The sequence below is a fragment of the Tetrao urogallus genome, assembly GCF_951394365.1.
Source record: "Tetrao urogallus genome assembly, chromosome: 1".
Classification (NCBI taxonomy): domain Eukaryota; kingdom Metazoa; phylum Chordata; class Aves; order Galliformes; family Phasianidae; genus Tetrao; species Tetrao urogallus.
The window spans coordinates 160,364,688-160,392,333 of record NC_136813.1 but is presented as its reverse complement, the minus strand read 5'-3'; the positions used below and the strand labels follow the sequence as shown (position 1 = coordinate 160,392,333).

The 27,646-nt window shown below is 38.9% G+C and overlaps 1 protein-coding gene across 1 annotated transcript; it reads left to right on the top strand.

Annotated features, from left to right (window-relative positions):
* Positions 1-205: 205 nt before the first annotated feature.
* TBC1D30 (TBC1 domain family member 30) lies at positions 206-27,282 on the top strand (the record flags this gene model as incomplete). The annotated part of the gene is made up of 12 exons (XM_079547460.1): positions 206-365; positions 5,728-5,789; positions 6,246-6,311; positions 8,652-8,777; positions 10,316-10,501; positions 12,366-12,534; positions 13,869-14,037; positions 18,045-18,150; positions 22,657-22,769; positions 22,921-23,060; positions 24,815-25,021; positions 26,507-27,282. The coding sequence occupies 12 exons, from the start codon at positions 206-208 to the stop codon at positions 27,280-27,282; spliced, it is 2,280 nt and encodes a 759-aa protein (XP_079403586.1).
* Positions 27,283-27,646: the final 364 nt, after the last annotated feature.

Genomic DNA, 27,646 nt, shown 5'->3' with positions numbered 1-27,646 from the left:
ATTGTGGGCGGGAGCAACTCTCTTTTTTTTCCCCACCTTCTTTTTTTCCCCTCTCCTCTGCTCGTCCTCCCTCTTTCTCTCCCTGCACCTCCGCTCCTCTGCCCGCACTGCAGACCCCCGCTAGCTCGCAGAGCCGCTGCCGCCCGCCCCCCGCGCCATGCCACCGGCCCGCAGCCCCGGGGCAGCTCGCTGAGCCGCGGGCACCATGCGGCAGGAGCGGCTGACGGGCTCGCTGCGGCGCGGCGGGCGATGCCTCAAGCGGCAGAGCTCGGGAGGCGGCGTGGGCACCATCCTCAGCAACGTCCTCAAGAAGCGGAGCTGCATCTCCCGCACGGCGCCGCGCTTGCTCTGCACCTTGGAGCCAGGTATTGCAGCGGAGCCGCGGCCGTAATCCCGTAAGCCGCTTGGCGGGGGCGGGCAGGCGGCCGGGTCGAGCCGGGCCGGGCCGGGAGGACGCAGCCGGACGCGATGGGGGCCGCGGGTAGGCGCGGCGCGGGGTGGAGGCGGCATCGGACCGCGGCAAATGGCCGCCCGGGTCCGCGCGGGGTGCGGGGCGCGGCGAGGCGGGGTCGGGCCGGGCGCCTTCGGGATCCGCCTTCGCGGTGCTCCTCGGGGCTCGGGCCTGCGAGGCTGTCGCGGGCTGAGGCTCGCCCCGCGCCTCCTCCTCCTGCCCCGCACCACCTCGGGCACTTTCCTTCCCTATGTGACGAAGCCCAGCGTCGCTCGCCCGCTGCCGGCTCCCCGAGCCTCCCGGCCTTTGTCTGCGGCGCGCTGCCGGCTGCGCTCACATCCGAGGGACGCGCAGCTGCGGCTCTGCAGCTTACATCAGCGCCGGCGTCCCGTGAGCTCCCGTGGTCGGCCGCGGGGTAGGGACGTGCTCCAGGGGGACGGGCGCTCAGCAGAAACGCTAAGGGGTGATCTTTGCCGAGGGCTAGATTGTGGTTGCTCGTCTTCAGAATGGTGGATCATTGAGTTTCTGTGAAGTACTGGAAATCTAGATTCGGTTTCTAATGTCAAGCTGTTAAATGTCGCAAAAGCATTGTTATTTCTTGACTGATCTTAGGCCTACAGAAAATGTGTAAGCCTGGGAAAAACCTATAGCAATGCACAGCAATACGTAGGGGTCATTTTCCCATTGTGTGTCAGGCACTTGTGTGCAAGGCTGCTTTTGGAATCGTGTAGTGCTGACTGCTTCTGTGTTTGAGATTCGTTTCTGGAGCTGTAACTAATAAGATCCTAAACACATTCTGTTAAAAATTTGTGGCATTTCTGTTACTGAAGGGATTTCTTACCTGTAGCCCTCATAGACCCCTGCCTTCCAGGTAACGACATCTGTACAGTGACACTGTTACTTATGCTCCTGTGGGGACGCAATCAAAAGCTCAACCACAAATGCTGTAGTCCTAAGGCTAATTCATTGTGCTGTTCAATGTGGGTAAATACAGTGACGTCATTCGGGATGCACGCTTCCCTAGAGTGATGGAAACAGGGAGCCTAATGAGCCTTAAAAAAAAATAAAATAAATAAACTTAGTTAAATTTTGTTCAGGTTTTCTTAGTATCTGTGTACACTTTATATTTGTAGTGAGAAGTTTATGCGGTCTCCAGTTGTTGGATGTGCTTTCATGAATCCCAGTGAGCTCTAATGGCAGCTCTGGCTGCTATTTCTGGTTTTGCAGGTAAAAATATATGTTTAGAGAAAAATTACAGGGTAAGACTAAGAATCTTGCTATTTCTGAAACAGCAAGGAACAATAAGGTGGTAGTTTATGTTGCCATTTTTGTCCCCAGATTTGGTATCCCACTGTACAGAAAGCTGCTCAGAGCCCTTTTCCTCGTTTGTTTTCTTGTAAAATATTTATTTGTTTTCCGTTCAAGGAGTTTCAACATCTCCTCTTAAGTACAGGCAAAAATCTACAATTATGTGCTTGGTGAGTTTGAAGCTATGGCTCTTTAGGTTGCATCAGAACGGATCGTCTTTGTACGTTTTTTCTGTTTTAGTATTGCTGAAAAATTCTCAGACTTTGGCTCTATCCTTTTGTTTCATGGAGCTGGGGAGCAAGGATTTGGTTCCTTCATCCAAGTACTTGGCTGGGTGCTTTCTTTAGCTCCTTATTACGTGGCTTATTACATGGTTGTATGCTCCACTTTGGTCATGCAGTGGGAGGCCTGAGATTTGGGTATAAATCTTCTTTCTCTCAGCCTTTTGTTATGGGGTTTCATAGTGTATTTTATATGGGAAAGCTAATAGGCCTGATTTCTGCTTTTTCTTGTGTTTTGTGGGTGTTGTAAAAATGTGTATGTAGTTTGTTTTTTTTTTTTTTAAATTACTCTCCAAATACAATTTTTGCAGTTGTTTCTGGTGACCAGGTTACAAGGACATAAAACAGGCCATATTCTGGCATTCTTCTACCCTTCAGTAATTTAATTGATGCCAAACAATCATACTTATAATCATACATATGCTTGTATTTGTGGAGTTAGTTAATTCAAATATATTCCCAACACATTCCTGCCTACATGGGTTAATTTTTTTTAGGTATGAGGTGTCATTTGCAGAGGTAGTATGTAGTATGCCAAATTACGCTATTAGGCTGTCTGGTTTGATTAGAAAGAAGGGCTGTGTTGTACTTCTGGTGCTTACAGTCCCCAGGAGCTGCATGCAGGTTACATTTCAGCCAGGCTGTCCATGTGGAGGATCTGGTAAGAAAAGTTCCCATAAAGCTTCAAGGGATCAAGAATCTTTCTTGCAAAAGGTGTGCTTATGTTACACAATGGTGAAAAATGTAGCCCAGACATAAAAGGTGGGCAAAAAGGGGCAAAACCAGTGAAAATGGGTGCAGAGGGTGGCAGGGTTGGGTAGATGTGGGGAGCTGAGGAGGGAAGAAGGTATTGGGGAATTTAGGTTTGTGGGAAGAAGACAACTGAATGCAGAGGTAAAGGTGGTCAGTGGTAAGATGTAGCATACAATGGACGTTTGTGGGAGAAAGGACTGTGGGAAGAGTTCTGGACATCTTGGGCCTTTTTCTAGGGCAAGAGTAGGCAAGGTGAAATGGGTGACACGACTGACGACAAGAGGAGAATTACATGCAAGGGTGGAAAACTTGTTAGAAGGGAAAGGATGGAGATAGGAAGGTTTGAGGAACCAAGAGAAGATAAAATAAGGATAACAGTTCATCTCCTTGGGGAAGCTCTGAAGTCCAGGGACAAATTCATTGAAGGGTGCAGAAATTGCACATGCAGAGAAGCATGTAACAGGCAGTGAGGTGCTGCTGCCACCTGGCTGGCTGCATTCCTGCATGTACCCTCAGAAGCTCCAGGCTGGGTTGTTTTTCCAATCTCTTTTGCCTTTGAAATCATTAGGAAAAAAGATTGTACTGTTCATATTACAGCTTCTTTATCTGTTACTTGCTGATTGTTTTTTTTTTAATTGAACAAAAATTATAATTTTCTGATTTTAGGAAATACGAATTCTTTAAAATGAACAGGTGTGATGAACCGTCCCTGAATGTTCTGTGGCTCACTCCCCATGCTTCTTGCTTCTTCTCTGTCACCAAAACATCATATCGTTTGATTTGGAGAATATTTCTGTCTGGCAACTGGGAACAAATAAGGGGCCACAGACTTCACGGCTTCATGAAGTAATACTGTAGTTATAGTACATGTCCTGACCAATAGGTCCTTGTCATGCTGCAGAAGAGCTAGCCCATAGTCTAGTCTAGTTTTACCACAATGTTAGTCTAATTTCTAGTAATTTCACACCTGTCCTAATTGTCAGCTATGGTTTGCTGGCCTCACGGAGTCAAGACACTTGCCTGTGTTTCTGGTTGCATTTTTCTTTAAAAAGATTTTAAGACAAAGAGATAAGTTGTTACTGAGATCTTTATCTCAGAAAACTGTGAAGAGATTAAGATGTGGCTGTTGAGTTGGAAATGAATACATGATTATTTTAGAAGACTACTGCTTCTTTGATTCCAGGTAATGTTAGATAACATGCTGTTACCTTAACAAAAGGAGTTCTTGATCACAATGTCTTTTTGTGTGTAGTAGGCTTCTCTGATACCACAAAATTGCTAGGGAATGAGAATCCCTTTTTCACATCTCCAGCAAATGTGATACAATTTCATCTTAGTAGGTTACTAGCATTGTTACACTGTTCTGAATTATTATGAAAAGATTTATGTATTAGGAGTCCCTGCTGAGCACCGGATTTATGGGGTAGAATACTAATAAACACTTGCTTCCAGGAATATCTGTTAATACTTGAATATTTTTCAAAACATTTGTTTTATGCTGAATCTTTTATTTTTCTAAATCTGACAGGCATGTTTTTTAAATCTAAAGCACAGAAACCAAAGCCTCAGTCCCCAGGTCTCAGCAATACTAAGTGACATTTGTGTGTGTGTGTGTGTGTGTGAATTTCCTTTTTTACAAAAAAAAAAAAAAAAAAAAAAAAAAGTAGCCTTCAGGGAGAAAGCTTTGTCTCTCTGTATTTTGTCTTTATATATAGATATTAAGGTTTTCAAGTTGCTTATTGCCACATTTTAATTTACTTATCTCTGTTTCCACATGTCAGTATGCAAATGCTGAAAGACATTTAATATTCCAGAACTAGCAGATGTCACTGCAGTTTAGGTTTTTACAGACTCGGGCTTAGTCCTTCAAAGCACTGAGTGTTACTGGAGAGTTGATTAGCATGGATTTTATTTACATAAAACCTAGCAAATTAGTGATTTTTTTTTTTTTAAAGACTATTAAAATATGTATGTAAAAAATGTTAGGATTGATATTCTAGGAAAACTGTGATCTGTATGTAATATTTAAGTATGGAGAAATGCATGATTGAAGTTATGGAGGGAAAACGAAGGCTTCATTCTGTACGTAAGAAAGTTGAATAGATGGGGCACGGTGCGGCGCCGTGTTCAGCACCGGGGCTCTGGACAGCGGCATTGGAAGAACCCAGGAATGGCGGAGCCGAGCAGAGCGGAGCACAACCGGTGTCGCTGTTCTTCGTGTCCTGGCATAGGAGGGGCCATAGTCAGGCTGCAGTGTAGGCCAAATTTGAGATCCTAATATTTCGTGTAATATTGTACTTCAAGTATTTGTACTTCAAATACTTTAAGGAAGTGTTACTTTTCAGATTAGGAAGTATTACTTTTCAGAAAGGGTGGTCAGGCACTGGAACGGACTGCCCAGGGAGGTGGTGGAGTCACCGACCCTGGGGGTGTTCAAGGAAAGGATGGATGTTGTGTTGAGGGACATGGTTTAGTGGGAGCTATTGGTAACAGGTGAACGGTTGGACTGGATGATCTTTTAGGTCTTTTCCAACCTTGGTGATTCTATGATTCTATGATTCTAAGTCATATCTGCTAATATTCTGTACAACAACTTTCATAATCTGCTCCTATGGATGATATAAAGGTTCATATGGTAGTTTGCGATGTCCTGGTATGGTTGTAAAAATAACAAACAATGTCATTTTTAGCATAATGAATTGTGATGAACTAAAACATTAATTTGAAGAGGACATGTCACTCAAAAAAACATTTTCTCTGTATGCTTTTTGACATATGCCTTGAATCCCCTGTGAAGACAGTAAATCACAGGAACAGGTTAAAATATGATTATTCAACACAAGTAGTTGAAGTTCTGTGATCTTATTTGAACCAGTTTTATTTCTGATCTAAATGAAAATTATGATCATAACTGTTTTTCCTTTTTGTTTCTAGGAGTTGATACAAAATTGAAATTTACTCTTGAGCCATCTTTAGGTCAAAATGGTTTTCAGCAGGTAATTTGATTAATTATTATCTGGGCTTATGGAGTACCAGACTCACCTTGGTTAAAGTACTTCCCTAGTTCAAAAATGCATCTGTCATCGTATCAGCATATTTTTTTTTACTACTATTTTTTTTTATTTATTATTTACTACTGCATGAAGATAGTGTTTGGAATATAGAAATAGTATTTGGAAGGTGCAATAGGTTTTCTTTGTTCTTTTTTTTTTCCCCAGAGATTTCTTACATCTTTGTGACCTATAATATTATAGTGTTGTTATATTATTCAGTAATTAATCTGTATTTTCCCAATAAATTGATTAAACAGTAGAACTCTGAAAAGCATACAGTAAAATGAAATGAATGTGTGTCTGCAGTATTTTAGATGTTGCCACATTTTTGCATTAAGCTAATGGTGAATTTTTACCTGGATTTTTATTTTTTGTTTTTGTTTTTTTTTTTGCTTTTAGTGGCATGATGCACTCAAAGCAGTGGCCAGGTTGCCGACAGGCATACCAAAAGAATGGCGGCGAAAGGTAGGTAGACCTGCATGCAGTGTTCAACACATCACCTTTGAGTTTCAGTTTCACATGAAAGATAAACAGGATGAACAACATCACTATTACTGTTACTGTTTTTTAACACTGGAAATTTTAAGTGTGAATTTTACTGGGATTTTACCGAGTTTACCTTCTTAAGTGGTAACTTCATGTGGCATCTGGAAAGACCGAGGAAACAGGTAAAGATGGTATTTACACCAGTCAGGTTCTTTCTGCTTGAGGCTCAGAAAACTTACTGCAGTGCAGGTGATATTGTTTCAATTTGTCAGTCACAAGGATCTGAATTGGTGAAGCTGCCTCAGCAGCTGAAGATCAACTAAAAGTAGAGCAACTCTTGTCAGAGTTGTAGGCTGTCATGCTTACGAAGGTGAGGTTGATAGACGCTAGTGCTGGAAATGCTGGAAGAAATGTTCTTGGATACATTTGATGGGGTAAAGGCAGGTCCCTTAAAAAGGGAAGTTAAGAGTCAGGAGTGATGTGGAATGGTAGAGTACACCATTGCAGGGAAATTGCACTTGATGGTGGAGGAAAGGGCCCAGTGGGATTATGCTCAACGTGTTTTATTGCAGAATTCAGCAGAATTTGAACTTACCTAGCCTACAAATACATGTTTATGTATTTACTTTCTTAAAAACTAAATGAAGCTTGCAATCTCAGCTTTGAAAATGTAGTTTTACTCAACAGACTATTTTTAAAGCTTTTTAAAACACCTACCTGGCTCCATATATTTTTGATGCATCAGGTAATTTTCTTTCCCGTTTCCTTCTTGCTGTGTTTCCAAATTGCAAAACGGGGAAGGAAGCTTGAGACTGTGTTATTGTTATCCTAACACCACTGCCATTCTCTATTTTTAATCTACAGCTCCAGTGAATAACTATGTCATCTTAATAAGCTTTCTGTTTCCCGAAAAGTTCTGCTCCCACACTTCAATAAGCGTACTAGAACTGCCATTTCAGCTTTTTTTTTTTTTTTTTTTTTTGGTGGTGCACTGAATCACATAATGGCTGAGGTAGACAGGGACCTTTGAAGGTCATTTAGTTCAACCACCTCCTCAAGGGCTACCTAGAATAGGTTGCCTAGGACCGTGTCCTGACAGCTTGTGAATAGCTCCAGAGATGGAGACCTCTGTACAGCCTGCGCTTTTCACTGCTATTCCTTGGTTTTCCAGTGATATTGATACCAAGATTACGGAAATATTTGTTGTTTTGGCAGCATGCTGATTGCTTCCTTTGCTGTCAGTGGAAGGGGCAGGGTTACATCTGGATTACCGCTATGGCATGTGACATCTGTTGTCCAGAGCTGGCAGAAATAGACAATCCAGTCGAACAACATCAGTAAGAAATTAACAGTGCCAAATGCTGCTGGGAGACGGAGAAACATTAATCCTCTACATGGGTGGCTTTTCAGAAGCGTGGGATGGCATGTTTAAATGTGGAAAATCTGAGATTCTGTGAGCTGTCTACAAATTCCTTCCCCCTGCAATTATCTAAGTGTTTATATCTGTGGGAAGTGTTTGAATTACTTTTGTCACTTGAGGGAGTTAACAGCTGGTATAAAACTTGACCCATTTGCTTTCATGATTTCTTTCAGTTTCCTGAAAATAAAAATCCTTTATTGTTACTTGTTGCCATTGTATGATCTGTCATGTATATTTATGATTCAAGAACTTCTCAAATGTTTAATGAAGGTCTACAATTTGTCTTAAGTGCACATACATAATCTGTTTTGGTAATTAACAGGTTTTAAAAGTGGGCAATGTCTGTTTTCAGAACTCCCTGTTGTGCCAATAGTTTAGTCCTTTTTCAACATTAACTTATACTGATCCAAGTATTATTTATTTCAGATTAGTTCCAAAGGCTTCCTACTGGGAACTGCTCCTTCTGGAAAGTTGAGACCTCCAGGAGAGGGAGCACTACTGGATTTCTCATGTTTGTGTTTCCAGGAGATGGATCCATGGTGGAGTTAGAGGAAAGCCTGCAGCTGTTTTATCCTTTGTAGAACTCCCTGCTGGTTGTAAGATTAGAAAAGCTGATAGGACTATTAGATGGGCTTCCACTTGGAAGGGCTCTTGGTTTCTGACAATGGACTTGCAACTTTGTAAACAGTTCATAGGTTTGGATACTTAATACCATTTTCCTCCTTTCTGCTTTCGGGAGCAAGGTATTACTTTAATTATGCAAAAAATTGTTTTAAATATAGTTTTCTCCTGTATACATCAAGTCTTAACAGCAGATTGCAGCTGGCTGAAGCTGGTCAGGTTCATCGCATGGTGCTTATCTTTTATCTGAGAAATAATGCATTATGTTGACTTCCTAGGTTTGGCTGACCCTTGCTGATCAGTACTTGCACAGTATAGCCATTGACTGGGATAAAACAATGCGTTTCACATTCAATGAAAGAAGTAATCCAGATGATGACTCTATGGGCATCCAGATAGTAAAGGTAGACAACTTACTGTTATTTTATTTTTTTAAATGAAAAGCGATTATATACATTTAAGATAGAGTTTGGATAAATTTTGTTCTTTCCAATGCATATGGGAAAATCCTCCTTGATCCACAAAAGTTATTTCTCCTGCTTCCTTGATCCTTCTTTTGCATTGATCTGGTTAGCATTAACTGAAGGGGAAAAAAAAAAAAAAAAAAAAAAAAAGCTAATGAAACTGTTTTCCTCAATTTCTATTAAAGAAAAAAAATAATTATGAGACATACCAGACTAATGGAGATGGTTGTAAGGTTTTGTTCCTACAATACAGATTTTGAAAATAAACACAAATATTACTGGGGTTAAACAATATTATGTTTTCTAGTAAAGCAATTGAGCATCTTTCTATGCACATTTCTCAGCTGGTTGTTAATTTATATGTAAAACGAAGGGCATTTTTGAGGGAGAGCTTAAGTGATTTATAATGCTGTGGTGATGTAGATGTTGGTCTGTTTACCTAGGAGATGTTCTTTATTTTCTATAATCATCTTAATTAAAGGACATGGAACAAAGTACCTTGTGTTCCTGGTTATTATTGTCATCTGTACTTGGTAATATAAGGCGTTAGATCTTACTCATGAAACACAAAACATTGTAGTGCCTTTTGCCTTTCACAAATAATTTAAATTAAATTCTCAAGGACACTTCTCTTTCTTTGTTTTGTCCTGAAAACTTAATCAGCTGGAATTTATTTTATATTTTGATTTAAAGAAAAACAGTTCCTCTTGTTTTGTTTGGTCAGTTTAAAAACTGGATTTTGTCTGTACTCGTTTCCTAGCATAAATTATTCACAAATTTAATGGTAATGTCAGGCACTTCCCAGTAAAAAATTTGAATGGTTTCTAGAACAAACGTCTTGAAATGGAAGGCAGATGCTTGCTAGAAGTTTTGCATCTAGCTTCAAACTGCTAGCTGCTGCTAGTGGCGGTTGCACACAAGCATCTACTCGAATCCTTTGTTCCGTATTGTGCAATATTAACAAATTGTGATATTCTGCTCAGCCTCTTCACATTGTAGTGGTTGCCCCATGCAATGAAAGGATTTTGAGATAGAAAAAAAAAAATAATACTTTTCCCATGTGCCTTTGTTTAATATGCACAGAATACATTTTTCTGATGTCTTTGAAAATCCTTAAAATCAAGAGAAAACACCATTCTGTGGAGGAAGACTTAAAAAGGAATTACAGAGCTGATATATTTTGCCTCTTTGAAACACAGATATCTTCTGATATTTTCTGTGACAACTTCCTGTGAGCATTTTCTAGATAACTTATTTACTTGTGACCCTACTGAAGAGAAACAGGCTAAGCAAGCTTAAGGTTTACAGATTAAAAAAGAAACAAGCTCATCAACTTCAGGAGCATGTGTTTGGAGGGTGGACGTGAAGGGAAAACTGGGGCAGGCAGGAAAACTAATGGAAGGAGGGAAATAAACATCTTTTTTTTTTTTTTTTTTTTTTTTTCTGTCTGTCCTTTCCTTCTTTTTTATCCTTTCAAGGACCTTCACCGAACCGGTTGCAGTTCTTACTGTGGCCAGGAGGCAGAGCAAGATCGAGTGGTATTAAAACGAGTTTTGCTGGCTTATGCCAGATGGAATAAATCTGTTGGCTATTGTCAGGGCTTTAACATCTTAGCTGCACTCATTCTGGAAGTGATGGAAGGCAATGAGGGAGATGCATTGAAAGTGAGTAGAATCTTTTGTTGCAGTGTTGAGGATTGCTTTTACTTAGTGAACTTAAGAATAAATGAATGCGTGAACTTTATAAACAGCCAAAAAGAGCAAGATTTAAAGTAGATTGATCTTTATCTCTGGATTGTTTATCATCTTGTCTGAACTAAAGGTGGACAGTTTGAATGTTATTACTGTTTAACAAAAACACACTATATTCAAAAAACAAATGAGAGCTTGACCATAAATAAATAAAAGATGACACTGCTACTGACTTTACACAACCCCTGTGTTTAGCTGAAACTTCCAGTTTCTGTTATCAACCTCGTACATGGCAGTTAAGAAACCTGCTGCATTTTAAAGCTAATTGTAGAAACACACAAAATAAATACATAAAATGAAAATAAATAGCCCCGACAGTGGTTTATTTATTAGACTTTTTAAAATTCCATTCTAGACCACTCCAGAGAGCTACTTATAATAGTAAGAAAATACTGTATTTGTCAGAGTAAAATTTCCTCTGAATAATTTGTGCTACAATTTTTTTCAGTACTTTCAACTATTATTTTCCATCTATCTTATACAATCCAGAAGCTCCTAGGACATGTTATGATGGTATAGGAAACGTGATGACCCTATTTTTATGATTATGATTTTCAAATTGGTTACTTGGAACTCTGTGTTATTTTTGTGTCATCTCTTACCATGAGCTGTGTCAGGCTCCTATTGCTGAAGAAGTAATGGAATGGCCCTAGAGGGCCATGAAGAGTTAAATCACTGAGGTGTGTTGGCACTACAAAATGAGTCTTATCTGGCAAAAATGAGAATGGAAAACAAAGTTATTTCTTCTCCATGTTCCGTATGTGTGCTTTGTAAGGCTGGAATTTCTCAAGAAGAAGAAGGGGTTTGATGTGAAAGGTGCAGCTTTTGTCATTTTAAATAGTAGCATAAGCTAAAGAGGAAAGATACCTGTTTGCAAGAAGGCATGAGAGAGAAAGAGTAGCTCTGGACGAGGCTTGGGAGCTAGCAAGGATTGAGAACTCTCTGGAGAGGCAATGAGTAGTGGAGAGTTGGAGCATACAGTGTGACCACATGCAGAATCTCTTAATGCAGTTAGTAGAGCAGACATTTGAAATAGTCTAAGATCCTGAAGTTCAGAGTCTCCTGTTGGGCTGCTAATGTACAGAAGGTGTTTTATATTTATTTGCTCCATTTGTTCATTCTCAGAAGCTCGACAGCATCCAGTTAATGCATTTTTACCCATGTCGTTAAGCTATCTTACTTGAAACATATGTCTCTTTAAACTGTCTTGTGCTGCTTACTTTAGCACCTCTTAAAATGACAAGATGAAGTGCAGCATGCACTAACACATCACAGTGAGATGTGTGAGGAATGCTTTAAAAGAACATTATCTTGCATTTTGGAGAAGCAAAAGAAGATTCTTTAGAAGACGAGTATTCTAGTTGTGACAGTTAACAACCAGAAAAGGGATAATGGAACTTTTCAGCAATTTGGAAAATCTCATAAACACCTCTAGCATCAAAAGTGCAAAAAGTTGCCTTTGATTTGAGTGATGCTTCCAATTTGGGCATAGCTTATCATGAAATTGATTTCAGTCATTAATGGTTCATAAAATCTGAGCAGCTTCAAGAGGCTGTCTTAGCCTTTGCGTCTGGATTGCTGATGGCAATTTAGAATACCTGTGAATGCTTACAACGACGATTACTCCCCATTTTAATGGAGATGCCAGAGGCATGTATTGACATTGGCTCTAACCTATAGTTTTGTGAACAGAATTTAGAATTTTATATCTCTTTTCTGTTATTGAAACTTATTTTCTAGGAGTAAGTCCTACGTGATTGTATTTACCTTCTTACAGATCATGATTTACCTAATTGATAAGGTGCTTCCTGATAGTTATTTTGTCAATAATCTCCGTGCTCTCTCTGTGGATATGGCTGTTTTCCGAGATCTTTTACGAATGAACCTTCCTGAACTGTCCCAACACTTAGACACCCTGCAAAGAGCTGCTAACAGAGAAAGTGGAGGTAGGTTCAGTGGAAAATGCTACTCATTTCCTTCTTATTGTTTCATTTAAGCACAGGTCTGAAAATGGTCTTTGAAGCGTTTTCCTGAATATATTGTTCAGCAAATATGCATTTTGCATTGTTGGGAGTGAAAGATGATCGTTTCTGTTATTGATATGCTTAAAATATATTGTCTCCCAGGAAAGATGAGGGAAATCGTTTGGCCCCACAACTGCAAACATAACATAAACATGTTGACAGTTTATGTCATATGGAACATATGGAGTGCCACCCCTCCAATGAACAACTTAGTATAAAAGATACGTGGAAAAAGTGTTTCTTTCCTCAGCTCATAATATGTGTCTAACTGCTTGCTGCTTTTACTTGCTCGAATTTACAGAGCTGTTCTGAGAAGAGTTGTGATGCAAGAGCAGATGGCAACTGGTTAATATGCCTTCACCTGGATGCTTAGCAATATGCAGATACAAAACTGAGCTACTTCCTGAATTACTACCTGAAAACTGGCTTTGCACTGTGAATTTTTGTTGTATAGCATTTCCTCCAGACAACTTTTTTTTTTTTTTTTTTTTTTTTTTTAATCAAAATACAGCTGTTTCATTCATGAGAGTTTCCTCCTCACCCCCATCGCCCACCTGGAAGCTAAGTGCACCCAGGCTTCATCTTTTCTAAAATGTACCACCATGCTACATACAGATAAACTCATGACAGCGCAGACTGTATGAAAACTAAGAAAGTGTGTCAAGTAAGCATTTGCTGTTCAAAAGTATTTTCACAGACAGCAGCCTCTGTGAATCATGGAATTCAGTTGATACTAGGATGCACAAATTGCTCTCTGAGAATAATAAGAAAATAAAGCTACAGCTTTGTCAGGCTGCTAAATCCTGTAGGAAGCTGTTAACAAGCCAAAAGGAAAACTGAATGTGTTAACAGTTTCTTCTTCTAAGTTGTCAGTGCATCAGGACTGAAGACTGCTGATGTCATTAGTTTCTGCAGAAATACAACTGCATTTTTTTAAATGGAAGGCTTTTAGCTTATGTAGTTATAGAGAAGGAAAAGCAATCTTTCTGATGTTAAGAAAAGATGTTTAGTGGTGTTTTTCAAAGCGGGTGGTGATGCTTAGAGCTTCTGGCAACACAGCAAAATGAATGGTGACTATATATGTCATTTTTTTCATTTTTCTTTTTCTCAGCTTCTCTTTAGCTCCATGCTAAGAAACTTTTGCCCAGTAACAGGGCTTACTAGAATGACAGGTGAATTTCAGTATGCAGTTCATACATCATGTAAAACAATAGCAATTACAAAGGACTTAAAGCATTTATGTTTTTATATTTCAGGAGGCTATGAACCCCCTCTTACAAATGTCTTCACCATGCAGTGGTTTCTGACCCTCTTTGCCACTTGCCTGCCTAACCATACAGTTCTGAAGATCTGGGATTCAGTATTCTTTGAAGGCTCTGAAATTATACTGAGAGTAGCTCTGGCTATCTGGGCAAAGCTAGGAGAGTAAGTGGTCATGTTAGTCTGATTTTTCTTTTGCTTTGATCAATGTAAATAATTTATATGTTGTTCTGAAGAGCATATTCTCAGTCTTCCAGGAGAATGTACATCTTTTTCAAAGCAGAAGCAATGTTCTTCTCTGGCTTTTCCGAGAAACTGTATACTAGAGAATATTGTCATGATGCCAAAAGAATGGGTACAATAATGAGCTGAGCCTTCTTGCAGCAAATGTCTCCTGATGTTTGTATTGTGCACATATAATGTCTTTATGGTGTGCTGAAATATTAGTTGGACTTTTCAGCGCATAGACATCAGAGGGAGTTAATAAACATTCTGGGAAAAGAAGTACAGAGCAATTTGAGGATGACTAGCTGGAGATGTTACTCTTCATTTTTTTCACTTAAGCCCATTGGCTACGGGTAAGAAAACAGCTGAGGGTTACTAAGAGAATCATTTTGTGTAATGTGGTTCTTCTCTCTGAATGCCTGCAAAGACATTTTATTGAGATTCTCTGCTTTTAAGCACGGTCTAGCAAAATTGCCATTATTGTTAATTTGTATTTCTATTATTATTGTTATATTTGTCCATTTCTATCACTACATAGAATGAAATATAAAAGATTAGTTCTCAGCAGAGGCTGTTGTTGTGGCAGAAGTTTGCATTACAAAAAGTGCACAGTGCTCCTGGAGAAATGAGAGTTCTGTCACCATCTTCAGCAGGAGGTGTGAACTCACACAGGACAAGCAGATGTTAGTTCAACTGAAAACTTCTTCATCAATTGCATCATTTTTTCTTGAGATGTTTATCAGTGCTTCACTTCCTTTTTCTTTTTTTTTTTTTCCCTTCAGACTGAACCTCTGAGGTTTATGTTCATCTCTGTACTTGGATGTTTGATTTGTTTTTTCTTCTTTTGGAATATATTAACACTGTAGGCTACTAGCATTGCAGGGGAATGTTTAATACAACTCATCTTTAATGGAAACTGTAATTAGCATCATAATTACCCAAGACATTTCTTTTGATCTGTTCATGAAAGAAACGTTTACAAATAATTTGCATTAGAATTAAGCTGTATGTAGTCCCATTGTCCTTTATTACTTGGTACCAAACCTTTAGATAAAAGGTGGGTTGGTTCTCTATGTACTTACCAGCTGTAGCTACAAATGTTCCAACTCATAACATGATAAAAAATAAAAGGGAGTCATTGCTTTGAAGATTTTTAGTGTAAAATGTAATCAAAGAAAAAATTAAACACACTTTATAAAAAATGAACAGGAAACCACCTAAAAGAATACAGCCAAAAGAATAAGCTAATTGTATTTTATACCTTAAGTTATTGTATAGGGGAAATAGGAGTGTGGTCCCAGGACAGTTTTTGGAGCACTCAACAGAAAAAGAGTAGTGGAGTGATAATGAGAGATACAGAAGAAGGTGGGTCACAGAAGCTGAACAGACCTGACGTTCAGTAATTTTGTGATTAATCATATCAAATAAGATGAGCAGGTAAAGATGGGGCGCTGTATTTTTTCTGCGAGAGGAATGTGATTTTGTTCTTTGCTGAAAGTAGAATGGGGAATTGAAAAAGTGGGACCAGTGACAATAGTCATAGTCTCATAGTCTTCATACTTTTCACAACTATTTTTCTAGACTTGAAAATGAGGTGAGAAGTACTTCTCTTAAAAGGTTCAGCCACACTTCTGTTTTGATGAAAAGAGACTTGAGGAATGCACAGTTTAAAAATAAGGGCAGCAAAGAAGTTATGTGGAAGCCACAAGAGGTTGAAATTGTTAGTAAAGACAGGCAGTAAGTTTGTGGTAATTGCCTATGTTCCCGTTATTTCTATCATTTTTCACTACTTAATCATTCAGCTAATATAAATCAAGACTTTGGTAGCAGCTGAACTGTTAAATGACTGTTCCCTAATGTAGATCTCCCCCTCCCCTCCAAGATAGATCAAGGGAAGCTGCTTCTTCTAGTCCTCATGAAAAAAGTTTTTTATCATCCCAGCAGCTGTATTCTACATGGAAGGCTACAGTATGTTCAGTTCTTTCAGTGTTCCAAGTAGCAAACAGATAATACGTATGATTTGTAAAAACAAGTATGCAGTGCCTATAAGATAGCTCTCATAATTGATATGAAATAAAAAATAGGGTGAAAACAATAAAGCTTCTTGTAATCAAACCAGAAACTTGTACCATGAATGTGTAAATAAACAGAAATGACCTGGAGCTGCTTGTTGAGCAAATGGGAAGAAGAAAGCCTTACTATTGTGAAAGATCAAATGAATTAATGCCTATCAAAGGAAAAGGTATTCTGAGAAAACTCAGCTGTTGCAGTGGCTGACTCAGAAGAGTGGCCACCACTGAAATGGGAGATGAATTGGCAAATGCTCAACAGTCACATTATCCAGATGGAGAGTTCCTCATTTTTGTCCATTTGGGGTCTAGGTGCAACAGAAAAATCCTGCTCTGCCACAAGCAGTTATTCAACAAAAAAATTGTGATCCCATCTTTCCATAGTTAGGAGACAGGATCATGAGGCCACCTGCTTTTCCCAATTTACTAAGAGCCATAGGAAGGATGCCATTAGATGACTAGAAATGCCTAATGCTGGAAGCTTTCTGTCTGTACCTGTTTTTTTCATCAGTGTTTTCAGACACAACCATTTCAACAGATTTAAATTGGTGACATGAGCACGTAAAATCCCAAACTTTAAAATGCAGTATGGAGAAGGCCATGAAGAAAGGATATATCCTTGTCTACCTTTACACATTTTTGGATTTTGTTGTTGCTGTGAATTTGTTTTTCTGCATTACAGCTATGTGGAAAGAATCACAGGTCTTTTAAACGTCAAAGAGTAGTTTTAGATAAAGCAGTTCTCTCTGTTCTGGTGAAATCCAGAGAAGAAACACAGTTTAATTTTCCAGCCTATATTTTAAAATCTCTTTTCAAATTCATGATGTAAGCTTGGATAAATAAATAGCACATTCAGTGTATTTTTTTGAAATAATGATCTTAGCAAAAGTGATTTTCGGACTATGATTTTTATTCCAACTGGAGATCCATTCTGTTTGTAAAGGTATCAGAGCTAGTGATTTGGTGCAGCAGATGACTGGCGATTTCTTTCCTTCTGGGATATTTTTAGGAAGGAAATATTAACGTGGGTTTAGCTCTTAGACACTTAAATAACATTAAGAAAATATGGATTAATTTTTTTTTCTTCCAGACTTTGCAGAATTTCATGAGTCTTTCCAACCTATAGGCTTCTCATTTACAAGATGAAGATAGTATTTATTTTCCCCTTGAAGGCGACTTGAACTTATTTTTACAAAACATTGATATCTTTGAATGGAAATAGTTGCAAGGGCAAAGGAACGATGAGGTTGATCTATCTAATCAGTGGTTCGTTATTCTGTTTTGTGTCCCTGTCTCTGTCTTTACTGGGTATGCTGTTTGGAGGTCAAATGGGTTCTTACAAGAACTGGTGAGAATGAGATTAATTTTTAATTCTTAGAGGTCCGAAGATGAGGCCTTTAAAAGCTTTTCTATCTGGATCAGACCACTCTAACCCTTAAATAAAATATTATATAATGGCTTTGTAATGCAGTCAGTTAAACTGACCGACATGTAGGTGTATGTGCGCAAGATAATCGCCCCAGTCTTGTTTTCATGCAAGCAAGCAGAATGTTACAAGATTAATTTAGCAAGAGGCACTCTTATTTTTGGTCCTGATGAATAAGGGCTCAGGATTTATTATTTCTCAAGTTTTATAACTGAAAGAAGCAGAGTGAATAACCTGTCTGAATGCGTGAATGTGTATAGCTTAGGCAGACATCATATAGTGGTGTGTAGTTTTGTTATTTGGAAGTGTAGGGGGAACTGCAATAAATGTAAGAATTAATGTGACTCATGGAAGTGCATGTTTTATGATTACAGAAAATTCAGCTTTGGTTTGGAGGCAAATAATTATAGGTAATAAAAAAATGAGATAAAACAACATTTATTCTGACACAGGCAAATAGAGTGTTGTGAAACTGCAGATGAGTTTTACAGTACCATGGGCAAGCTAACCCAGGAGATGCTGGAAGACAGTCTGATTGACAGCAACGAACTCATGCAGGTGAGTAATTGTGGTATAATGTTCTGCATTCTCCAATCATCCTTCAGGTGCTGATTTTTAAAGAATTACATTTTCTATTCAGATACTGCAGGAACATAAACTCTCTCAAGAATAAAAATTTAAGATAAATGCAGATGACCTGCAGTTAAAGCTGAAAATCTTACACATTAAAAACAGAAAAGCACTAGACTCCACTTGATAAAGAGTATGTGTATGTTGAGAGCTGAAAGTTTGGTGTGATACTGTGTGCAATTGAATCTATGCAAGCAAGATGTAGAATCTCTTTGTAGTCATAATTTTTAGGATGTTCTTTTATTTTGTTTTTGTTTTGGCCAGTTATTTATTACACTGAGTCCTTTTCATTCTGCAGGCGTAGTGGGAGACGAGCATTTATCAAGTGAGAAAGAGAAGAAGAGTCCTTCATGATTTAAAAAAAAATTGCCTTGAAGGGCAGTCAATGAACTATAAACAAAGACATTTGTAGATAACTACGCTCATTGAATTCTTACACTTATGTCATTGGATAAGAACAAATATCTGCTTTGTTCTGGGAAAGGAAAGGGACTTGAGTATTGCAGATAAAGATTGTATTGATTTGAGCTTGCATATTTTTTATAATATACATGATAATATTTCTGCAAGCAAAGTTAGTAGACACTTCCATAGTCTAATAAAGTACTGTTCTGAAGCAAAGAATTGCTTTCAGACTTTTAGTTGTTTTGTCTGATGAGGGAGCTCTAGGAGTGGGAAAGGCAACTACCATAGCTTTGTTCTGCTTCAAAAATGAAGTGCAACTGGTCAGAAGTACTTGTATGGTTTAATATAGGTGTTATGGTTCCTTATAGGGTAGTATGGATAATGAAGACATGTGAGGAGGGCAGCATGCCTATTTTGTGTATGTCCTCTGAGTAGAAGAAACCATACTACAGTTTAGATAGCATTCATAGAGTTGAAGGCAGGCACTGACAGTGTAGTTCTTTTCGTCAGAGAAATTCTCTCCAGATTATCTTTACCTTTAGAGGAGAAAAGTAGGCAGTGTAAGTATTTGCAGTGAGGGGATATGAGTCCCACCACGTGCCTGACTGCTGCGTTTGAATAGTTTTGGTGTTTTTTTTTTCTGCTTTGGAGAAAAAAGTAGAGAAATATGAACCAGTTCATTAATGAAAGGAGATAAACTGCTTGAAAATATTACTTTTATAAATTGCTTTAAGATTTTCTAGACAAGTAAGCCAAAGATGAGCATTTAGGCTGCTTTGTTTTCAAAATGTTATTTTTTTTTCCTAATCGGAATCAGAGTGATGGTTTTACTTACATCTGATACTTTTTACAAGGTGGCTGAGGGATTAATATCCTGCCATGGGGAAGGATTAATATTCTACTCTGTCTTTTCTATACATTTCAGTACAGGTTGCTAGTGGTGATCATCTCCCTTTTCTTTAAAGTTGCATGATGCTTTCACTTGTATTTTAACTACTTGTCCAGGCTTACTTAAGCCTCTGAAAAATAGCTGGCACTTCTAGACCACTAGGAAACAAGTCCTGCTCTATAGACCTATTGCCTTTTGGAGCTAGAAGAGGAAGGTATGGCTGATGCTTCAGGAGCAAGAGTTGATAGAGCAGATTTTTAAATTAGATAAGCTTTTGCATATTTGGCCCTTACATTGAAAGAGTTCTAGCTCTTCTCCTTCAAGCTGAGGAGAGCTTGGAGTGATTGGAGGAGCAAGGAATCCAACAGCTTCCTCCTTTTTCAGACTGAGCAGTTTAGGTGAATTTAGGGTAAGTGCTGCACACTCCAGGTGCTAGGCTGCATATGTATTTAGGACTAGCAGTTAAGCAAATACAGTATTCAGTAATGTCATTTTATTGGCCTATTGATAAACTTTAGCTCTTGCAAGGAGATAAAAGACTGTATGCCAGGTGTCTGCAGATTCTTTAAACAATGTGCGTTTATTTGGGTAAAGGGTTTCATGCCTTCCCATAAAATAAGCGTTTTTACAAGCAGCTAAATTAGTTCAGTTTGTAGGTTTAGAAACATTCCACTGTAGAGATGAAAAGAAAACAGAAAAAGGAGAGGTATACCTGTGTGTTTACCGCGGTGGAAGGGAATAGGTTAATCCCTCTCTGTTAGCCCAGTGTTTTGGACCATCTCCTGCAGTTACCTGCATTTGATGATAATTCACTGGTAACTTTTTGCTGGAGTCTGCAAGCAGCAGCTTAGTCTGTTTTTGAGTTTGTTTTTGCTTTTTGTTTTGTTTTCCTAGTGAAAAGAGAGAGAAACCTTAAATCATTGTGGAGCAACTCTTGAATCAAGACTTTGTGAGCTATCTTGCAAAAGCAGAACTTCTTCCCTCCTCTGGAAGCCACAGGCCTGTCACCTTTTGTATGGCATTCTGCTGAGAGCATAGCTGACTGCAGTTTTAGAGTAAGGTGTGAGGTTTGAGATGAGAAGGGAAGGTGTTTTTCTCACCTCTTTAAGTGTTCCCAGAATCTGTCCCTCATTGCCATAAATAAGACCGTGCAGCCAAACTCATAATGCTTTGTATTGTAGGCCATTTCCCACTGGCCCAGTTTCACCAGAATTAATCACATAGCATCCAAATCTGTGTGCAAACTAGAAGCAAGATTCGTTGAGGCATTGCTGTGAGATCACAGGTGCTGATTGACAAAAATTTTTGAATGTGCACCAGCATAAAATCTGTTTGTGGATCTCGTAGGTAGCAAGTGAAGCTCCTAGTTAGAATCTGACAGCAAGTAATTAAGCAAAAAATGTGTGCAAAAGAGAGAAATTGCACAGGACCTGGAAAAGACGCATTGGAGACATGGAAAAGCTGGAAGCATAATCGAAAACAGTAGGTGTGAGGAGTAAATGGAGAGTTCAGGCTGACTGTTCACATGAAGGGTAAATAGCATATGGAAGAAGTTACCTGAAAAGGCTGTTGACACAAAGAGTAGAAATAAATTCCAGACGTACCTCCTTCTCTATGAAGGGAGAGAGTTGAGACATATGGGCAAAAACACGGTGAAGTGTGATGGAGATCAAACAAACAGGCAGACATGTTGGGCCGGAGGTGGTTGGGCCTGGTCTTTCTCCAGATCATAAAATTCCCCCATCTGGTAGACTGCCAGCATATCACCATTCAGGCCCTGGAGGATATTTGTCTTTCACAGTAGTGTTTCAGTTTCACTGAGTGACGAAGCTTCAGTTCGTGCTCTGGGTTTCTGAAGGCATTCTCCTTGCCTCAGAAGCTTTGCGGGGCTCAAAATACAGAGTTCCTTACACACAGAAGCCTGTTGACCTGTACTATTGGCCTGTGTGATCTAGCCAGGATTACCCTTCCTGCTTCTCATTGCTAAAATCATTGCCACCGGAGATTTTTTTTTCCCCTTTTTTAAATCAGGGACAGTTCAGAATTCATGTTTGCAGTTTTCTTAATGTATTTAGCACAGACAAAGCACTGTCTGTGAATCAATTAAATAGAAATTGTTCACAATTTCCTTTCATGTTAATTGAGGCCATTTGCTTTTAAATGAAAATGCCCGTGACTTACTAGCACAGGAGCAAGAAAAGGGAAGATTTCCTGCCATGGCTGAGGAGAAATTTTTATGCTGCTGTCTGTCAGTAGACATTAACTTGTGAAAAACTCTTAATTTTTTCAAAGAAACTCTGAGAAATGATGTTTCAAGTTTTTTTTTTTTCAGTGCAAAAGTAAGGAGAAAAGGGCTACTAAATTAGATAGAACCAAATCAGCAGTGATATTGCAATGAGTATGATCTGTCTTCATGCCAGGTTGGTTGCTGACACACACTGTCTTATTACAAAATGGCCTAAAGCAAAATTAATGCTGAAAGTAAGTTCATTTGCAGCTATTGATCATATTTAACTCTGAGTATTGAAGTAAATAAAATTTAGTAAGAGCTTTTTGTGGTCTTGTTCTAATGGTTACACATTGCAATTTTGCATACAGAGAGTTGCGGTGGCACTTTTTTTAATGACAGGAGAAATCTCTTTTTTTTTTTTTTTTTTAATGTTAGCTGGAGAATATTGGGTTCTTCCTGTTAGTCTATAACTCAGGTGATGTAAGGGATCCATTAACACTCTCCATTAAGCTGGGGCTGCTCATGCCTATCTGCAACAGTGTCAGTGCTTTGTTGAATACTTAAGCAGAAGCATAGTTCTTCTGGAAGATGCCTGATGCCTCAGTGCTGCAGGTGTGCTGCCAAGGAGAGGACTGATAATAATATTAAATTAGTACAGCAGATTTTTAAGAAGTCTGTATATCTAGCATTACCTTAGATGCTTTTAAAACTCTAAACTATGTGCTTTTCTAGTGAATCTTATTTTTCTTACAGGAAATATCAACTAAATTATAAAAGTAGACTATTTGCATTTTTTTCATGGCACAGTGTTTAATTCTGCGTGTCTATGAAAGTCTGTTCATGGACAAATCTTTTGTAGGACTGTTGATTAAAGGAATGATTGTAAAAGCTGCATATTCTTTCCCCTTAGACTGTTTATACCATGGCTCAGTTTCCCTTCCCACAACTGGCAGAATTAAGGGAGAAATACACTTACAACATTACTCCTTTCCCTGCGACAGTAAAGTCAACTTCACTTTCAGGGTGAGTTTGAAATGCACTTCTTACAGTGGATCGTTGTCAGATATTGAAATTACATCTTCCCTTATATGCACCTAAAGAAAATAAAGATGTTTAGTAGTAATCATGTTTAAGAATGTCTTTTTCCTTTTTCCCTTATATTCTCCTTTGTCAGAAGGCTGGGCAGAACCAGAGACAGTGATGAAGAGAATGATCTAGATGATGAAGACTCCATTGCCAATGCAATTGGCTGTCTTGGACCATTAAGTGGCTTTTTGGCACCGGAGCTCCAAAAGTACCAGAAACAGATGAAAGGTAAAAACGTTCTTGTTAATTTTGAAAAATGGAGTTAAATCTGCATGACCCTGCAGAAATCACTTGTATGTTCAACTGTGAAAGCTGCTGTGAAAATGGTATTTTTAATTCATATAGGGATTACAGCAGATGACAAACCACTTCTTCTGCAGTCCATGAAGATGCACTGAAAGTCAATTTCAGAGGCTGCATATATACAATATTATACAATATTATTCCTTTATTGGTTCTGCCCCTAGTCGTATCCCACAGGCTCTCAACCTGTTCCTGACTGTTTCTCTGAGGGAGCATTCTATCCACTTTTTTAACACAGAGAGTAACTCCCTCGCTCCTCCTACCTTGTCTATCCCTTCTAAAAAGCTTATAGCCCTCAGTGGTGGTATTCCAGTTATGTGAATCATCTCACCATGTTTCTGTGATAGCAATAAAATCATAATTTTCCAAGTGCTTCATGGTTTCCAGCTCCTCCTGGTTATTTTCTACTCTGTGTGCATTGGTACAGAGGTCTCCCAGCAGCTCTAGATTAAAGCTGTCATGAGCCCAGCCAGCTTGTTGCCTAGTATATTCTTGGGTGTATTTTGGGTATATTCAATTTAAGAAAAAAAGATTGGATATGGTTTAGGGTGTTCTGACAAAATGCTATTTTTTCAAATCCTTCAACTGAAATAATTTTTTGGACACAAATGTTCAGATTTGCAAACACTCAAAGCAGAACAAAATTCTGATACAAGAGAAAAACACAATGAGAAGAACATAATATTTCTTAACTTGCAGCAGCCTTTATGAAGTGGTGTTTGATGGTGACATTATGATACCTTGTGAGGGGCTATAGTTTAAAAGAATGAAATGTGTATGAATAAAGAGGGAAACAGAGTGATGTAGAAGACACAGTTATATGATTACCCATCATTGTTCTTGTGGATTGAACAAGAATCTTATGCTGAAGTTTTCCCTGTTGATTTTTGTGGTGTCTTTTTTTCTTCTTTTTTTCTTTCTTAAGGGCATATAGGTCTCCACCTGCTACTTCAAGCTAGCACTTAGTCAGAACATCAAACTGCTATTGCAAACTAAACCAAAGACAAACAAACATCCCTTGAAAAAGGATTATCCCCTTGACCCCAGAGTTCCAGTTTGGTGGTGCATCAGAAACAGCTGTGAAAATAAGTTGCACTGCTTCTTTTGTTCTGTGGTTGCATATCAGAGAAGCTCAGAAGTTGCCCAGCTCCTCAGCTGCTCTGGTTGCTACTGTCAGCTTATCCCCTGTGGTGCTATAACCGTTTCTTGATGCTTCTTGCTAGTATCACTTAGGCCATTTGTTTAACCTCATGCCTCTTCAACTATAACACATTTTATGATTTGCAGTTTTAGCCTCATCTTTGACCAGCTGAGTATTTTTAAGAATACTTTTTTTTTAATATTACTTTAGAAATGGCTTGGTGTACTTCGGGGTTATTGGAAAGCCATGATCGTAACTTTACACTACTTTGTTAATTGATGTTGTATTCTTAAAACATGCACTCCTCCCCCTGCCTCCCACCAAATCCTTACTATTCTTAAGGATTAGCTCTAGAAATATATATTTGTTAAAAAATACTGCAGCTTTATTAAACATGTGTATTGTAACAACTTTGATTAAAGACTACAGTTAAATAAGAGAATAGGAATCAGCCATAGTCTTGCCTTGCTGATAATCTGCAGAACTCTTAAGTATACCAATTAACTCCTTGTCTCCACTTTCTTCCCACTCCATGCAGATCAGAATGAAGAACAAAGTCTGGGCTCCAGTAACATTGCAGAACTTAGTCCTGGAGCAATAGAGTCTTGCCGAAGCGAGTATCACGCTGCTTTTAACAGCATGATGATGGAGCGTATGACCACGGATATCAATGCACTGAAAAAGCAGTATTCCAGGATAAAGAAGAAACAGCAACAGCAGGTTCACCATGTGTATATCAGAGCAGGTAATACATCAAAACATACTCAGTTACTGATTTTTACAAGCCAGTCTCATAATAGGAGGCAAGACCAATAACGCTCTTTTACTTTTAGCCAAATAGCGAAAATGAAAGATTGACTTGCGACATTAATAGCAGAGTAGTTGTAACTTAATACATACAAAATGCAAATGAGAAGGTGATGATGTTTCTTCTTTTGTCAGGATCTGAAGATGATGACCCTGGGATATTTTTAAGTCCCAGGGACCAGCTGAACAATGGTATTTAAAAGCGTTGTTGCTGTCTGGGTGCACTGTGCTGATCTCTCTGATTCAAAAGTTTAAATCTTTGGCGTTCTTGGAGTTGACATACTGATGCACTGGAAAAAATGATAAAAGGAGATGAGTACACTTTGGATCAAGCAGCAGATAGATTCATAGCTGGTACATAGCTTCCTATACCCCTGAGATCATCAGGGCATGGCAGGTTCAAATGTTCCATTGTAGCTGACAGTTTATTTAGCCCTAATGATATTGCTCTCAAATTCGGGCTGGATGTTAGTTTATTATTTAGCAATCTGTTTTACAGAATCTGTTTCTCCAGTTGGGATTCAGTGATCTGGAGATTAGTCTGAACAGAGCAACTGAAGGTGTACAAGCTCCTTATTGGAAGTCATCTTTCCAAGTCAGCATTGAAACATGCAGATGGGTCACTGCAGATGGGTCACTGCACTTTTATTCCTCTCCCACTGGCTAAACTTTTTTGTAGGAGCTGCTACTTTCATTAACGTTAGCATCTTTTTTGAAGGAAATTCTTTTCAATAGTTGCAATATATCTGCTTTCAATAAAGGCAGTAGCTGTGCCAAAACAGTGCAAACAGTAAGATGTTGATTCCCAAGGACTGCCAAAAAAAAAGAATAAAAAATCAAACCAATACAGTAACAGTTCTAATTCTTCTAATCATATTGCAGGGCTGGGTTTGAGGGTTAATCAAACTGTCACCTAATTACCTAATTATGAATTTACTGCTGTGATTTGAATTAGAGGATATAATAATAAGTTGGTGTGGTTTTATCTATTAAAAATATATTGGTTCATTCTGTATTTACTCAAGCCTTATGGAGGAGCTTAGATGACTGAATTCATGTAGGGACTGAATTGCCTCTTAAAGCTGGAATAGAAATGAAGGAGGGGGGTGCAGATATCAGAAGCCAGCTTCAGTTACAGCACAATTTCACAAATGGAGGAACTGTATTTGTTATGACTTATTCTCATGGTTTTCCTGGCTTAGGACTTAGTAAGGATGGAGAGGGAATGGAATGGAGGGAGAATAGCTTTGTTTTTGACTCTAAATTGTAAGAGGAATTCAGTGATTTTACTTGAAGTCAGTCCTACAAACCTTTGCTATACTTCAAGAAAGGCTAAAAATTGTCTTTGCTGATAGATCCTTGGAACATTTTGTTTTGGCATTAATTTAACAATACTGTGCTTCTTTCAAACACTTTCTTTCAGACAAAGGGCCAGTTACCAGCCTCCTCCCTTCTCAGGTAAACCATTCCCCAGTGATTAACCACCTCCTTTTAGGAAAGAAGCTGAAATCAAGTAACAAATCTCTCAAGAATGCTGTTATCCACATTCCAAGTCATGCTACAGGGAAGATGTCTCCCATTCCCCAAGAAGATCTTAAATCAAAACTAAACTCTCCGTGGCGCACTCACATACGAGTTCATCGAAAGAATATTGCTAGGGCTAAAGGCCAGCTGGGCTATGGGGATACCATAGGACTTATAGATGAGCAGAGTGAGAGCTGTAAAACAAATTGTCCTGGTGCAAAGGAGGACACTTCCAAACATTCTGATTTTGGAGGAGGAGGTAGCTTGGATGACAGGACTACTCGTAGAGCTGACCAGCAGTCTGCTGATGCAGTCTCTACGGGCAGCAATACAGACGTGACAGTGGTTCAGCTAAAACTGGAAACGCTGGAACTCACCTCAGATAACAAAAGTGATGCTGAGTCAACATCCAGTCAGTCCTGCCAGCCACATTCATCTGAGTCGTCTGCTTCATCCACAGACAGTGGAAACCTGGCTAAATCTCCCCAGCCTGGTAATTCAAAGCCACAAGTCTTCAATCCTTTCCCCAGTGTTAAGCCTCTTCGAAAGTCAGCTACAGCCAGGAATTTAGGGCTGTATGGCCCCACCGAAAGAACACCAACTGTTCACTTTCCCCAGATGAGCAGAAGTTTCAGTAAGTCAGCCAGTGCTAACAACGGGACCAGGAAGCGATGATGTACCGCATGGCACTTTCTATTTCTGACAGCAACAAAATTTGTATTGCTTTTTTAAATTTTATTTTATTATGTTTGTGTGTATGCGTGTCCCACAAAGTTCCTAATCTTTACCTAATGAGGACAAAAGTGGCTACCAGATGTATAATTTTGTGTCTTTGAAAACTGTGCTCCCGTGTTGCTATGGGATATATTAGTGAAGATGCACTTTGGAACCCTGTTGCTGATTTCAATGTTTCTGTGGTAAAATAAACATTGATTTGGGGCGTGAAGCATACTAAAATCACCAGCTGCCTTTAACCCATAGGCCTCAACGGCTGCCTCTTGTTTCTTTCAAACCTGTGAGGACAAACTGTCTGCCTGGT